The following is a 15072-nucleotide window of genomic DNA, read 5'->3' on the forward strand; positions in this document are numbered from 1 at the left end:
AGATTTAAAATGCTTTTTTAATTTCTGTGAAAAACTATTTCAATTAAAAAAAAACCAATAACTAATATAAAAAAAATATATTTAATCATTAATTTTAAATTGTTAATAATAACAATCACGGAATATATTAATTTTCTTACTCAATTGTTTCTATGAAAAACAGATTAAAATAACTAATTAAAGCAGAAATCAGAAATTGAGAATCTGAATAATTGAATAATTTAAAAAAGTATTAGCATGAATATGATTAATATATACAAATATGTATGCGTATGCAAATATGCGAGATTGCTTTATTTTTAAAGATTGTTGTCTTTATGATATTTTTTAGTTACGTACAATCGAATGTATAATTATGCCATATTAAATATTCTGAAAACAATAACATGAATATAAAATAAAATATAATTGTTAATTTTTTAATCAGCATACTTATAATTACTTTTGTAAATAAATATAAAAAATTTACGAAATATTTAATAGTTCAAATATAAAATTATAACTTTGTATAAAATTTTCAATAAAATTTTTTCGAAGTATGTATTTAGTTATATTTAAAGGTTATATGATATTTCTTATTATATTTTTTATTCCATCTTTATTATATGCAAAAAAATGTGATGTAAGTATCAGATCTAAGAAGAAAATAATTAAATATTTAAATTTTATATTTGATTATTATTTTAATTTCTATATTCATTATTTTTATTTTTCAATATAATTTTCAAAAATAAAATAGTATTTATTTCATTTTATCTAAAATTTTTTTATTTACAGTATATTTGTGATACTAATAGTTGTAAAACATCCATCAATTATTCAAATTTGCCTGCAATTAAATTTTGTACAAATAAAGATATTTCTACTGATGTTAATTTTTCAATAATAGATAAAATTTCTAAATCTCTTGGTAAATAAACATAATTATACACAAGAAAATTTTAAATACTTATAAAATTTATTTATATTATATATATAAAGTATAAATAAATTTTATTTATTTTATATATATGTATAAAACAATAATATTTTAAAATTGATATTTTATATATTACAGGTATCATACAGATTAAACTTAAACCACCAAAAAATATATGTAAATATGAGCTTATTTTATTAGCAAATGAATCAATTAATGAAAAAAAATGTATGAATTATAATTTCAATAATTCATATAAAAATGAAATACATAGTAGAAATATTATATGTTTTATTTCAAATAAGCAATATCAGGTATTAGTACACAATTAATACACAAATACACATATACAAAATTCTATTTGTTATAACATAATAATATAAATTAATAATAAAATTTTAAAGAATTTAAAAAAGAAATTGTTTTTAGAATACTGGAATATTTGTTCCATATATATTTACAGCATGTTATTCTGTTCAGTTTAATTTTCAAAATATAAAAATGATAAAAATGATAAAAAATAATAAATTCTTAAAAACTAATTATGAAAGAGCAGACATTAAACCAATATTGCAATGTACATATGAATACATTGAACTTAATAGCACAAACAAGTAAGTTTATATTATGATTATTTTAAATAGATTTATATAAAATGTTTTTAAATAGAATTTTTTAAAAAAAATATAAAAGCTGGGTATATTTTGATATATACTCTCCTGTACCCATAATTCCAGTTCAAATAAAGTTGGGTATAATGTACAATGATATTTGTTCTTTTAATTATCAAGATATTCCTGGTGGTTACTGGAATTTTCATTTGGTAATTTAATTATTATAATATTTATAATATTTATTGTTTTATATTTTCTAAAATATAATATAATGCTTAATCATTCTATAAAAATATAAAATATATAATTAATTAAAAATTTTATGTAATATATATAAGAATTTTATATAATGTATGTAATGAATAATTTTATAATGTAGTAATATAAGTAAACTATATTAAACTAAAATTGTTATGTGATTTATAGGATAATTATTTAGAAGACAATCGTCATAACTTAAATATAACTTGGGTAAGTTTTATTCTTGATATTTGCATAATTAAATTTTATCACTTTAACAAATAAATTTTCAAAAAGCATAATTTTAATATTACGATACTTATTAGCAAACAAATCTTAAAAAAGCCAACTATTGTGTTACAATATGTTCATGTGATGATATAAGATATCAAAATAACACCTTATGGTCACCACTTCATGAATGTTTTTGGTATAAAAGTGAGTAAATTAATATAGTCATATTTATTTATATATTTTCTTTATTTTTTTAGTATATAATAATTAATATTCTTCAATTTAAATATAATTTAATACTTAAACATAACACTTTTTTTATTTAATCATATATGATAAAATATAATAAAAATTTTGTGTATAGATTGTCAAAATATAAATACAACATTTTACAATATTCCAATCAAGATTAATTTTAATAAATTTTCTTATTTCCCAATTATTATTATAACTTTATTTTCAATTATTGGAATTATGTACTTCATCTATATTATATATATTTATAAAGTAAGAAAAAAATATTTTTATAAAAATATTTTTAATCATAAAATCATTAGAATTAATAAATACAATATATCAAGTATTTTATAGGATAGTAAAGAAAAAATAAAATTGGAAGATATTAATATAAACAGAGATATTATATTGCTTTATAATAAAGGTCCTGAATCATTTATGGCATTAGTAGCAGATTTTCGAGAGACACTTAATCAAGTTTGTCAATGTATTGTAAGTTATTTTCCATTGAAATTTATATTATATTAAATAGAGATAATTTACTATCATTAAAAATCTTCTTTTTTTTTAAAATATATATTTTATATATATTATTTAGATATACAATTTTATATATTTTACAGGTACATGATTGGCATAATGGAATAGAATGGAATAATGTAGCTAAGATTGGTGCTTTTGATTGGTTTGCAAAAATGCTTCACAATAAATGCCATGTTGTTTGGATAGATACTCCAATATTACGTTCCTTAATTACAGAAAACTTTAACAAAAATCCTCTTATTAATAATTCAGAACAATATAATTTATTAAAAATTGGTGATTTCCGTGACGCAGTATTTCCCGCAATATTTAACTTATCTAAACGTAATTGCATTGGACAATCACCAATAAATCAGTCCAAACATTTTATTGTAAGGTTAGTATAAATGTTATTATTTGAATTAAAATATTTATATTATTTCTTTATATTTTACAGATTAAAAGAATTTGAAAATTTTGAAAATGATATTGATCCATTTATTGATTTGTCTCCGCATATACGATATGTTTTACCACAAGATTTAAACTTATTGTGTTCCAATTTGTAAGTTTTCAATATATGATTTTAAAAATGTATTGTCAATGGTATTTTTAAAAATATTTTTAAAAATTACATATAATGAAAAAATATTGCTTATAAAAGCACTAAAAATGCTAATATTTAATAATGATTTTTATGTATCAGTGATATATATAAAAATCATATTACTATATTATATATATTAAAAATATAATATATTTTTTTAGATCAAAAATGGATAAATAGTTATTTAAATATAACTCTATCATTAAAGGACAAATAAAGAACAAAATTTTATAATAAAGCATTTATTATATTATAATTAAGAGTTTTATAAATCATTTGTATTTAAATATATTAAAAATCGTTTATATTATATATGAAGTAATTATAAATTAAATAAAACAATGAATTATAATAAGATATAAAGAGCGCAGTCTAAATCTTGAATTATAAAAATAATTTGTGAATATTTTATTTGTAATCTTTCAATAAAATTATTAAATCCCTATTGTCTTATATTCGATAAAAATTATTATTTAGACAATTAATTGTATGCGATAGTAATGCTTTATAAGATTACGAAAAATACATTCGAATCTTTGATATTGTCATTTTTTGATAAAATATTTCAAAATTTACTCTTATTTTTTTTTTTTTTTGTTATCAGACCAATAAATAATGAAAAAATGATTAAGTAAAAGTAGAGATAAAGTAAAAATTAACTCGGTGCTATTTCTTAAAAGCTTCATCTTTTTGAAAAGAAGATAAGATAAAATAAGAATTGAGGATCAACGTTATCTCTTAAGTATTTATAAAAATTATTTTTTTGGAACATATCTCTGAGATTCAAAAGATGGCGTTGAAGATTAATTTTTACCTATATCTCTTTTTTTCATTTACAATTTTTTCTTTATGTGTTCATTTGCGGCACTCTGGAGATGGCGCTAATTTCAATATTTTTACTCTATCTCTGTCCTTTTTTCTTTTGCTCTTGTCTATATTTGCTTTACAAAATTTATACTTACACGATTGTTAATTTAGAACATTTAAAACATAAAAAAATATAAAATGATTAATTTGATTTATTGTCTAATATTTATGATTATCATATAATAATAATGATATAATAAATACAAAATAGTAGATCTATTTTGTATCTTATCTATGTCTTTATTTCTAGTTATAAGTTTCTAAAAAATTCCTATATAAAATTACTGAAGTATTGAATAATTCTATATATTATTAATTGTTATTTAATATTTTAAAAAGTTCATATATAAATATAATTTCTAAATAATTTAAATTCGATGATAAAATAGAGAAAAAAAAATACTTATAGAAAATTTAATTATTTTATATTTGCATATAAATAGAAATATGTATTCTAGTAATTCCAATAATAACAAAGAACAACAAATCATTTTCTAGGGAAAAGATATGTTTTTGATTATATATTTTCAGAATGATTGACGGGCGGCAACTATTTGTTTATAGATTTGTACGTTATAAATAAGGTTCAATAAAGTATGAAAGTTTAAAAAAAATATTGTAATGAAAATAACATGCCGAATGTTATTAATTAAAATTTTATTCAAGTTTTAATTTATTTTATCAATGAAAATATATATCTAATAGCGGCTATTTAAACTTAAGATTTGTTTTATTAGCTATTAATAAAATATAAATATTATTTGCATTCGATTGATTTTATAAGTAATTGTTGAAACTATGTACTTTAATAATTAATATTTTAATAATTAATTTAATATTTAAATAATTTGTAATTACTTGATGTCTTTCGTATGGTTGAATCTTTTCAATCTTTTGAAAATAACCAACGTATAGTAAAAAGATGAAACGTTTAAAGAGCGAATTAATTAATGCTACAATTGAATCATATTTAAAACGACGTCATTATCAGGCAGGTTACATTCTTATTTTTATTTCAATAGTTTTATTTAAATTTAAATTAGAATTAATAAATATGACATAACCTCTTATTATTTTAAATATTAATTATAGACTAGCGACGTTTTTTGTAAAAACAATCAAGTATATTGTAGAACGAGTGATGAAATGACTCTGAATGCAACTGCTGCTTCTGCCACATCTCAAGATAATTCAATCATTTTTAGTGCCATTAGTATTGATGTTGCTGCTGCAGATCAAGCATATCAGCGGTACATCTTTTTGTTTTCAAAATTTTTATAACTAAATATATATCATTTTAATGCATTAATGTGATTATATATAATTATTGTTTATTTTATTTTAAAAATAAATATTTTCTTTAGGTTAAAGATGTGGGTAAATATTGTACTCGATGATAAATTAAAAATGGAATTAAAAGGGCTTCTATACCCTGTATTTTGTCACTTATATTTAGAGATGCTACATGCTGGTAACAGGCAAGCAGCAATTCAATTTCTAAAAACACATCAAAATGAGTTCAGTAGTGAAACGGAGAAAGATTTTTTAGAAGAATTATCTAGTGTGTTTTCAGTACAAGATATTGAATTAAGACCTTTAGTAAATTCATTTAGAACTAGAAAATATAAAGTAGATATGTCTGATGTTGCTCATTTATGCCTTCAACAATTTCTCTCAAAACATGGACATATAATATTAATGCAGGTAATAAATTGCAGTTATAATATATCAAACATTAAGTACATTAAATTATTAATGAAACTATTTTTTTTAAATTTTTATTAACAATATATAATGCTTTATTTATAGATAATAAATACTCATGTGACAATAATTAAAAAAATGAATGTGCCTGAAACAGACACAGAAGGTTGTGAAGAAACAGGTTTACGTTCTGAAGTAGGAATTAATGGATATATAGAACAACCATTGGGTACTGGAGCTGATCGTGAAATGAGAGAACTCCAAGAGGCTATAAGATTAATCCGAAATAATGCTCATCAACCTCTACGAATATTTGCAGTAAATAATGCTGTTGAAAAGTAATTATATATAAATTGGAATTTATTTATATGAAAAGATAATTTTATTGGAGGTTAGTGTAACAAATATTAAGAATCTTTGAGAATCATATAAAATATTTATTTTTATAGTGCAAGTAGTGGTGTAATTCCACCGAATATGGATAAATTAGCAGTAGGATTTAGTACTACAGAGATTAGGTTATGGGGTATAAATGAAACAGTATTAATTAAGCCAAAGTACGAAGAATCTTCTTTTACATTTGCCTCAAATATTCCATTTTTACATCAATTTTATGAAACATCGAACAGAATGTAAGTTTCTATAATTTTAGTTTCATAAATATTATTGAATTTCAAAATATTATAATATATTTAATTTAAATAAAATTTAAAATTATATATTCATTCATTATATTTTAAGAACTCAAGGAGGGGCAGTGATACTTAGAGGTCATACAGACATTGTACATGATTTAAGGTTTATTCCAGAATCGGATATATTACTTTCTGTATCTAGTGATAAAGATATGAGGGCATGGAGACTTAATGATTATACATGTGCTGCTATTTATAGGTATTTATATTAATTTTATATGAATATTTTACAAATGAAATTATAACTATTATTAATTATTAATTATTATTATTAATTATCATTAAAAAATACATAATTTGTTCCAGTGGTCATAATTATCCTATATGGTGCATGGATCTTAGTGTATTCAATTTATATGTAGCAACAGGATCTCATGATAGAACTGCTAAATTATGGTCCTTAGATAGGATATATCCATTACGTATATTCGCTGGTCACTTTTTAGACATAAATGTATGTATTTTAGATTAACAAATAAATTTTATTTTTGTATAAAATTATACAGGAATTTAAAAAAAATAAATATGTAAAAAAAAAGATGATAATTTTTATGTTAATTTTATTATATATATATTATATATGTTTTACAGTGTGTAAAATTTCATCCAAATGCTCGATATTTAGCTACTGGATCTGCTGATAAGACTGTGAGATTATGGGATAAAGACGACGGAAATTTATTAAGAGTATATATAGGTGCACAATCAACAATTTACAGTTTAGCTTTTAGTCCGGATGGAAAATATTTGGCAGCTGCAGGTAAAACCTTAATTTTTTATTAAATAATGAGTATTTTATAAGCTATAAAATTTAATTTTTTTTATATATTTTAATCTTTTATATATATTTTATATGTAATTATATAAATATTTTTTTGTATTAATCTATATATATATAAATATATTTAAATAAATTTATATTTTATTAATTAAAATTATATATTATTTATTTTAGGCGATGACAAATCCATTTTTGTTTGGGACTTAGCAACTAATGCATTGTTAACAGAACTTAAAGGTCACGAAGACACAATTATGAATTTAGATTGGAGTTTTGATAGCCAATACATTGCTAGTGGAAGTCTAGATGGCACTATTCGTTTATGGCCTACGCATGATCATATTAAAACTGTTAATAGGTAATTTTTAACAATATCTCTATAAGTTAAAAAAAAATATATTTTTAATATTTTATGGAATTATATTATATATTATATTTTTATTATATATATTGTTTCATATAGTAATTCATCAAATTTAGTACCTGAAACGGAATCACCACAAATATACTCAACTTATTGTTCGAGTATTCTCTCTTTACATTATTATAATAAAAATAATTCGCTCGTGTGCATTGGAACTGTGGATAATTTGTAATATATTGAGAAAATGAAGAATATTAAATACGTATATTTGTAAATAACGCCTTTTATTATTTTTCTTTATTATGTAAATTATTACACTGAATAAATTTTTTTTTAATACTGTAATATTGTAACACAAAAAAATGCTAAGTTTTACTATCAAAATTTTTTAATGTATTATGTAACAAATGTTGAAATAATTTGTTTTGCATAAAATCCGAGAAAGAAGATGAATGCGAACCATAATATCGGCCTCCACGTTTCGATATTTCTCGTTATTCGCAATGGTTCAACACTATGTGTTCGTATACTGAAAATGAAACTTTCAATTAATATTAAAATTGTTTTTTAAAAGTTTCTATCATTTTATATTTTCTTATAATTTTAGCTATTTATTACGAATTAATATATCTTTTATATATATTTATTTTGCATTTAACTGAATATAATTTTTTTATCAAATGAATTACCATGATTTTAACTGCTTTTCAACAGTTCTAGCCACATTTAATTCCAAGAAAGAATTTTGTTTCGTAATTAATCGATCTCTATCTTTTACATTATTAATGATGTCACAATTTACGCTATAAACACTACTATTTTGGTCATTTCTTAAGAGATTATTATTTTCTTCAATCGAATTTCTTCGCGATTCAGTGTGTTCAAAAATATCACGTAATTCAATAACACTATTTGTACTGCTGAAATATGAAAATATTTTTTTTTTTTTATTATTCCAAATATTATATTATATAATTATGCAATAGAATAAGAAAATAATACAAACTCTGTTCGATTTAATTTTTCGTTTTCCCATTTTTGCGTTTCGAAGCATAATGATGGACGTCTTAAAGTAACTCTTCCGGAAACAGAGTTTCGTTGTCTAGGAGCTTCCTGAATATAAAAAGAATTAAAAGTTTTTTAAATCTTTAATTCATTTTTATATTTTTATATGATAGTTCGAATAACATTATAAGATAAATTAATTTATGAGATTAATTAAAATTAAAATTAAATTATGAGAAATAATATGAGAAATGCCTTTAGAACGTCTTGAGAGTTTAAAGGTCGTGTAATTGTAGCGATGCTAGCTCTTCTTCTAGCTATCTGCAAATAAAATTAAGAAAAAAATTAATTAATAGCGAACGTATATCGTTGATACGTTTATAATCTATAATATTTTTTTTTAATATATTATTAATTTTCGACAAACCATTGTTCGATTATTGCAAGGTAACCCATTTCTATATCGAATTTTAGGTAAATCGTCTCCCATCTCTCCAGAAGTTTCTTCTATCATAATATTATTTTTCAACAATATTTGTCTAGAAAATAATTTTTAAAGTAAATCGTACATAAGAATTATTATTTTTCTAACATCATTAAAAATAATTATTTTTCTTTAAAAAAAAAATTTAATTTAATTTATTACATGAAAAATATAATAATAAAAAAAAAAGTTCAAAGAAAGAAAAACTTTGAAGAAAATATTTACTTGATTTCTTCAATATCTGTTGCTAGATTTTCGCATCTGGATCGTAATAATTGCAGATACTTGTCACCTATAAAAATCGCTCTAGAGAGTCTGTGCTCTTGGTACACTGCTCCCAGTGTTTCAGCAGCGCAAGAAATCCTATGGGCCGACCGTGCTATCATGTCTAACCGATGACGAACCTTTTCTACTTTGTCTATTGATTCTTGATCCGTACAAAGCGAACATAAATCCTATTAGCAGAAAACAATAGATTATAGAAATTAATAATAAATAATTTATTATTATATCAGATTATGTTCTTTTAAAAATTGTTTATAAATTTTTTACATAATGAAAAATAAATTTAATTCCCTAAGAAAAATATTGATATTTTTAACGTGATATTTAGAAAAAATCTACAAAAGATTAAGGATTGAAAAGAGATAAAAGATGTTATAGTTACTTTTATATCTTCTTGCATTCTTTGTATTTCATTCATAAAATTTCGTTCCGACTGATCTCGTTGACGCAGCGATAAGACCATTCTTCGATGTAAGGTAATTCTGTCGGAACCAAGTCCTATTGAAAACGCAATATATTTGCGCTGTAATTAAGAAACGGATCAATATTTATATGCAAAAAATATAGATTTACATTTATAAATTTATATTATATAAAATTATATATTCGATAATTTGTTAACCTCGAGCTCTTTCTCCGGTAAATTTTCTCTGAAACAAGGAACGGAAAAAAAAAGAGATTAATCGAGATTATTGAAAATTCATATGTAATAATAAATTCAAAAAAAATGATATTGTTTGAATTGTACCTGTACACGTTATCTATATCTTTCGAGCACGATAATCCAATGATTTGTAGCCTGATGTCGTTAAAACTAGGAAAAGCTAGAAATTGCATCCTTTCATCCAACGATTCTTCCTCTTTCACGTATTTGCAACGGCACAATTTTACACGATGGTATCGTTCGCAGTCACTTTCCGACAAAGACCTTCTCGTGGCAAAAAATCTCTGGGACGAACAATATCAAATGATGATATACGTATGTATAGATTCGAATAATATTTTTCCGTATTTTAAACGGACATGGTTTTTAACATTTTTCATTTCTCTATTATATAAAAATATTTCATTACGCGATCAGAACTGAAAGGGAGTATCATCAGAAGCATCCGGACGCTTTATTTCGAATTTCCCAAAGATATAAGTATACCGTCTAACGTTTGCCCATTCGCAATGCTTCCAGAGCAAATATTATTTTTCCTATCGAACGGAATAGATCGCCAGATGTAATGCGATCATGTGATATAGTAGCAACGATTCAACATACGTAATATTTCGGATATCTGGAAGATAACGCGTTTGTTACAATTTTCTTCCCTTCTTTTTTATTCTGAGATTATTCCAAATTCGGTGAAATGATTATCTCGCGATAAATTATTTTGATGACACGAATACAACGCGTTTAATATACGTTTAATATACGTTTAATATACGTTTAATATACGTTCAGAAAAACAATTGGGAATATCGTTTAATACGTTTTCGCGAGAAGTTTAAAAAAAAAAAAAAATAAACGACATGTTAAAATGATTACCAACTTGTCGCTCCTCTCGTTTCGAACGAAATTCCTCAGGATCCTCGCTTTCCTCGTGCTCGTCGATTTCTCTCGAAAGTTTCCGCGATGGTTCAGTCATCGAGCAAAACAACGACAAGGGTTGCGACAACGGACTGTCACTTTTCGATCGCCGCCTCTCGATTTTCCCTTCGTCCCTCGAACATAACGCAGCGTGCATACTCCGTTCAATCAAATCATCCTCGCTATCGGAACCGATCGAGCTATCCTCGTGACTCGACATTTCGGCATCGACTGATGTATATTTCCCGAGGCGACCGGCACTCGATGCGTTCACAAACGAGCGGGGATATTCCGAATCTTTGATCTTAACCAGATCTGCGAATCAAAAAGGAATAGATCTTTAACAATATACATTTTATTGTATTTTTAGTCTCTTTTTTCTTTCTCTCTTTCTTTTTTCCCCCCTCTTCTTTTTTTTCTTTCTCTCTCTCTTTCTTTTTTTTTTTATCTTTTAATTCGATTCAAATTGTACGATGGATTTACCGGTGGCACGGGAACAAATTGAACGTGTGGCATGCACTGAATTTCCACGATGGAAATCGATTGTCCCATTGGTCGAGTCGTTCGTCTCGCCGTTTCCAATTTTTTTCTCCGCGAACGATCGGACGGTGTTGGTCGGATCGGTTGATGAATCGGTCTGGTGGGAATTAATCGCGACATTTTCATCGGCGACCTAATCGAAAGACAACGATCGTTAAAAGTAAGGAGATGATTATTTTTAACTCTTAACGGTCCAGCGTTTCAGCTCTAAGTTTAGACAGTGTGTTGGATGCCTGATAAACCGAGTGTCACTGTAATGGATAGTTCTCCTGTGGTATTCAGGATGACGATTGAAATCAGGCCAAGGTTTTCTTCCTCTTATTTCGCTTTTTGATCGATCGAGAAACGAACGAGAGCAATTTTTTAATTTTTTTTTAAACTTGTTCTCTCGTGCGGGATCGTAAACTTTTTGAATAAATCTAATCGATGCGATAATATATATTTTTTTCAACACATGAATCTGCAAAACTCTTTATCGTACGTATTTTCCAAATTATTACAAATTACTGATATTAAATTAAGTATAAATATCGTGCGATAATATCAAAAGATGAAATAAAATTTATATGCATATTACAAGAGAGCAAAATATTAATATTCCCCGAATAAATTTATTTTCGGCGAATGTGTTGAAAAAATTATACCTCTTTCTCGAGAATCAAATTCACTACAGATTTCTCTAATTCTCGAAACTCATCCCGGTGGAAAATTTCATTTCCGTGAAATGAAATATCACCGAATTCGTTCTTCGCCGCATTCAGATTATTCCTAACAAAAATATTTTTGATGCAGTATGATCGATCGAATTTCTACGAAAATACATTCGGCTCGTATGAAAGATTTCCGTTTCGCGAAAACAGATGAAACGGAGGGGGCTGAAATATCGAGCCAAGGAAAACAGAAGCAAGGGCCGTTAAGAGTTAATTGATTGAACGATATAAGCGTGCGACCGTTCTGTATATATCGGCTTACTTTCAACTCGACCGAATAATTCCCATTATTATTCAACTTATAATGTTTCCCGATCGAAGTCTCGGTAATCGTGGAATAATTATCCACGATCCTCCTCGTATCCTCTCCAACTCGAGACAACTCGACCGCCTTTCCAGATAACGAACCAACTTTCGAAGCTTGGCCGTTATTCGAGGATGGCTTTTCGCTAAGACGATCCGGCGATGAACTGCTCAAAAACTTGCCACTCTCGATCAACGAACGATAAGTTACCAATTCCCTTTTGTGCAAACTCGTTTGTTGATCACCTTCATCGTTATCGTTCGAATCGTTATCCTCTTGAATACCATCGATACGAACGGACGGGCTGCTCGAAGTCCGTCTAAAATCGAGCGTCTCCTTTTCCTTCTCTTGATCGATCTGCGCGATCACGTCGAACGATCGATAAAACACGGACAATTTTCGTTTCGGTATTCTTGACGACAAGTTGCATCCCTCGTTCGACGTCGCCATCTTCAAGCACGTGGCCCCTTGTTTCTGCCCCGTGTTTATTCCCGCCGATCGATCTTCCCTCTCACCATCCCCACTCGTCCATTCATCCATTTCTCGATTCTCCTTTCTTTTTTTCTTTCTTTTTTCTCTCTCTCTCTCTCTCTCTCTCTTTATTTTCAACTCGTTGAAATTCGCTAAGAGAAACGATACACACTTATTTATACTTCTTTTCGTCTCACCTTTCACACCTATTCAAATCGAAGAGAAAGAGATGAACAATTGGAATAATAATTTTTCTCTCCGAGTTTAAATTTTCGGACGCGAGGGGAGGGGACACGACGCGAAAACGATCCAAGACGATGGGAACGTCGATCGTGGAACGAACGCTCGATCCTCAACCACGACCTCAACTTGGCGAAAAACACCCACGGAAAGTTGTAACACGGTTAACCGCGCGCTGCTAAGCAGATTATTACGTAATAGAGAGAACTGTATCAATGCCAATGAGGAAAGAGCGTAGCGATCCGCGCGTCAAATAAACCAGCACCAGTTTTAGTAATTAAACGGGGATGAGAGTGTACCGATCCGCGCGGTTTTACCACCCGCGATAACATCCTCCTTCTCCTCCTCCTCCTCCTCCTACTCGAGATAAACAGTTTGCATATATTATTAGATCCGTTCGTTAATTAGAACCGTCACCGATTTACCCAATTTAGCGCGGCGATCATATCATTGAAGCGATAAATTGGCCTGTGGCCTTGCTACTGGATGAATAAACGTTAAATCGGCACGTTAAACATCCACATATGCTTCTACGCGCTAACTCATTAAGACGTATGCGCGTATAACTACTCGTGTATTCATCGTGTATAGACAAACGAGTCTTAATTGCAATCACAAATATTCGTCCGCGGTTGTACGCGTGCGATGCATAATGATCCGTATACTTGTTCGCCTGTTAACCAATCCAACATCGTCATATTTTGTCGAAAGCAAGTTAACAAGCGAGTCGGATGTAACTCGTGCGAGATCTTCCCGGAAATTCTCACGGATATAAACACAGTTGATAAACATTACTTATTATCCGAAAGATCGAACATTTTTTTTTTTCTTTTTTTTAATCGTGTCGAATCGCTCTATGATCGCGATAATATTTATTTATTTATTTTTCCGATGCAATTATAACAATGTAGTTATTATTTTTTTTTCATCGTATGTCGCGAGATGTTGATTCACCTTGACCTTGATATTATAATGAAAATCCAATTACATGTAATAATATTAGATATTTTTAACAAGATTTCATGAGCTAGCTAGAATCAGTCTTATATCGCTACGTTCTCGACTATATATATATATATCTATATATATTATTCTCGCCAAGTTTTTAAAGAAGCGAAACTGAGATACGTATGTGTTTACCCCTTCCCTGCCTCGAGATATATGTTAATTTATCTATTCCATTTCAACGAATCGATTAAACTAGATTTTGCGTAACTTTCACTGCGTTACTCACAACGAATCACCGTGGGGGGATCACCGTGACGCTCGTTTGAAATCTGATTCGCCTTCGAACCGCGGATGAATAAAGAAGCATCTAAGAAGAATTAACGTGACGTAAGGATCGATGTTAAGGAATAAATTTTCTCTTACCCAGTAGCGCAGTTTTTTTTTTTTTTTTACGCGAGTTCGAGAATCGTGAGTCGTTGGTCAACGCATCGGCTCGTGCCCCCTCATTCAGAAAAATCGTGGCGGAAGTGATGGCGTTTCGCGGGCTTCGCTTCCTTCATTCTCATATAATATATATCGGTGATGAAACAAATTTCATGGGATGGAAAATAGCGTGGTAAAGATTGGAAACAAGTAACTGAAGGAATACGACTGGCACGAACGCCGCAAGCAGACTGAATGCGAATGCGTGTAAAACTGCTCTCTTTCTCGCTCTGCCTCTCCTC

General features: G+C 27.1%; 3 protein-coding genes across 8 annotated transcripts; 2 read left to right on the forward strand and 1 right to left on the reverse strand.

Moving 5' to 3' along the window:
* Nucleotides 1–197: 197 nt before the first annotated feature.
* On the forward strand, nucleotides 198–3826 carry LOC100866575 (uncharacterized). 3 transcript variants are annotated; one of them, XM_086912033.1, is made up of 12 exons: nucleotides 198–622; nucleotides 778–910; nucleotides 1058–1233; nucleotides 1349–1533; nucleotides 1613–1742; nucleotides 1960–2004; nucleotides 2100–2211; nucleotides 2372–2514; nucleotides 2599–2736; nucleotides 2868–3163; nucleotides 3224–3331; nucleotides 3535–3826. In XM_086912033.1, the coding sequence occupies exons 1-12, from the start codon at nucleotides 539–541 to the stop codon at nucleotides 3551–3553; spliced, it is 1569 nt and encodes a 522-aa protein (XP_086768159.1). In that variant the 5' UTR covers nucleotides 198–538; the 3' UTR covers nucleotides 3554–3826. The 3 variants fall into 3 exon arrangements, with proteins under 3 accessions (XP_086768159.1, XP_086768160.1, XP_086768161.1); XM_086912034.1 differs by lacking the exon at nucleotides 3535–3826 and having other exon boundaries at nucleotides 3224–3335; XM_086912035.1 differs by lacking the exon at nucleotides 778–910 and having other exon boundaries at nucleotides 330–622.
* An 879-nt stretch (nucleotides 3827–4705) lies between these two features.
* wda (will decrease acetylation) lies at nucleotides 4706–8059 on the forward strand. Its single transcript, XM_003695491.4, has 10 exons — nucleotides 4706–5231; nucleotides 5333–5490; nucleotides 5605–5944; nucleotides 6050–6282; nucleotides 6394–6576; nucleotides 6686–6838; nucleotides 6946–7093; nucleotides 7231–7399; nucleotides 7595–7778; nucleotides 7884–8059. The coding sequence occupies exons 1-10, from the start codon at nucleotides 5163–5165 to the stop codon at nucleotides 8014–8016; spliced, it is 1770 nt and encodes a 589-aa protein (XP_003695539.2). The 5' UTR covers nucleotides 4706–5162; the 3' UTR covers nucleotides 8017–8059.
* LOC100866695 (uncharacterized) lies at nucleotides 8052–14901 on the reverse strand. Of its 4 annotated transcripts, none has more exons than XM_086912026.1 (13): nucleotides 14771–14901; nucleotides 12647–13311; nucleotides 11618–11807; nucleotides 11097–11449; nucleotides 10307–10506; nucleotides 10181–10208; nucleotides 9941–10081; nucleotides 9499–9728; nucleotides 9217–9328; nucleotides 9045–9110; nucleotides 8791–8897; nucleotides 8474–8704; nucleotides 8052–8313 (listed from the first exon to the last, which is right to left on the reverse strand). In XM_086912026.1, exons 2-13 carry the CDS (start codon nucleotides 13226–13228, stop codon nucleotides 8181–8183), a joined length of 2373 nt encoding a protein of 790 aa, XP_086768152.1. In that variant the 5' UTR covers nucleotides 13229–13311; nucleotides 14771–14901; the 3' UTR covers nucleotides 8052–8180. The 4 variants fall into 4 exon arrangements, with proteins under 4 accessions (XP_086768152.1, XP_086768155.1, XP_086768151.1 ...); XM_086912029.1 differs by having other exon boundaries at nucleotides 12647–13365; nucleotides 14771–14899; XM_086912025.1 differs by lacking the exon at nucleotides 14771–14901 and having other exon boundaries at nucleotides 8474–8701; nucleotides 12647–13298.
* Between the last annotated feature and the right edge of the window lie 171 nt (nucleotides 14902–15072).

Source organism: Apis florea, unplaced genomic scaffold, assembly GCF_048593485.1.
Source record: "Apis florea isolate Af1SG1 unplaced genomic scaffold, ASM4859348v1 contig_3367_pilon, whole genome shotgun sequence".
Taxonomy (NCBI): Eukaryota; Metazoa; Arthropoda; class Insecta; order Hymenoptera; family Apidae; genus Apis; species Apis florea.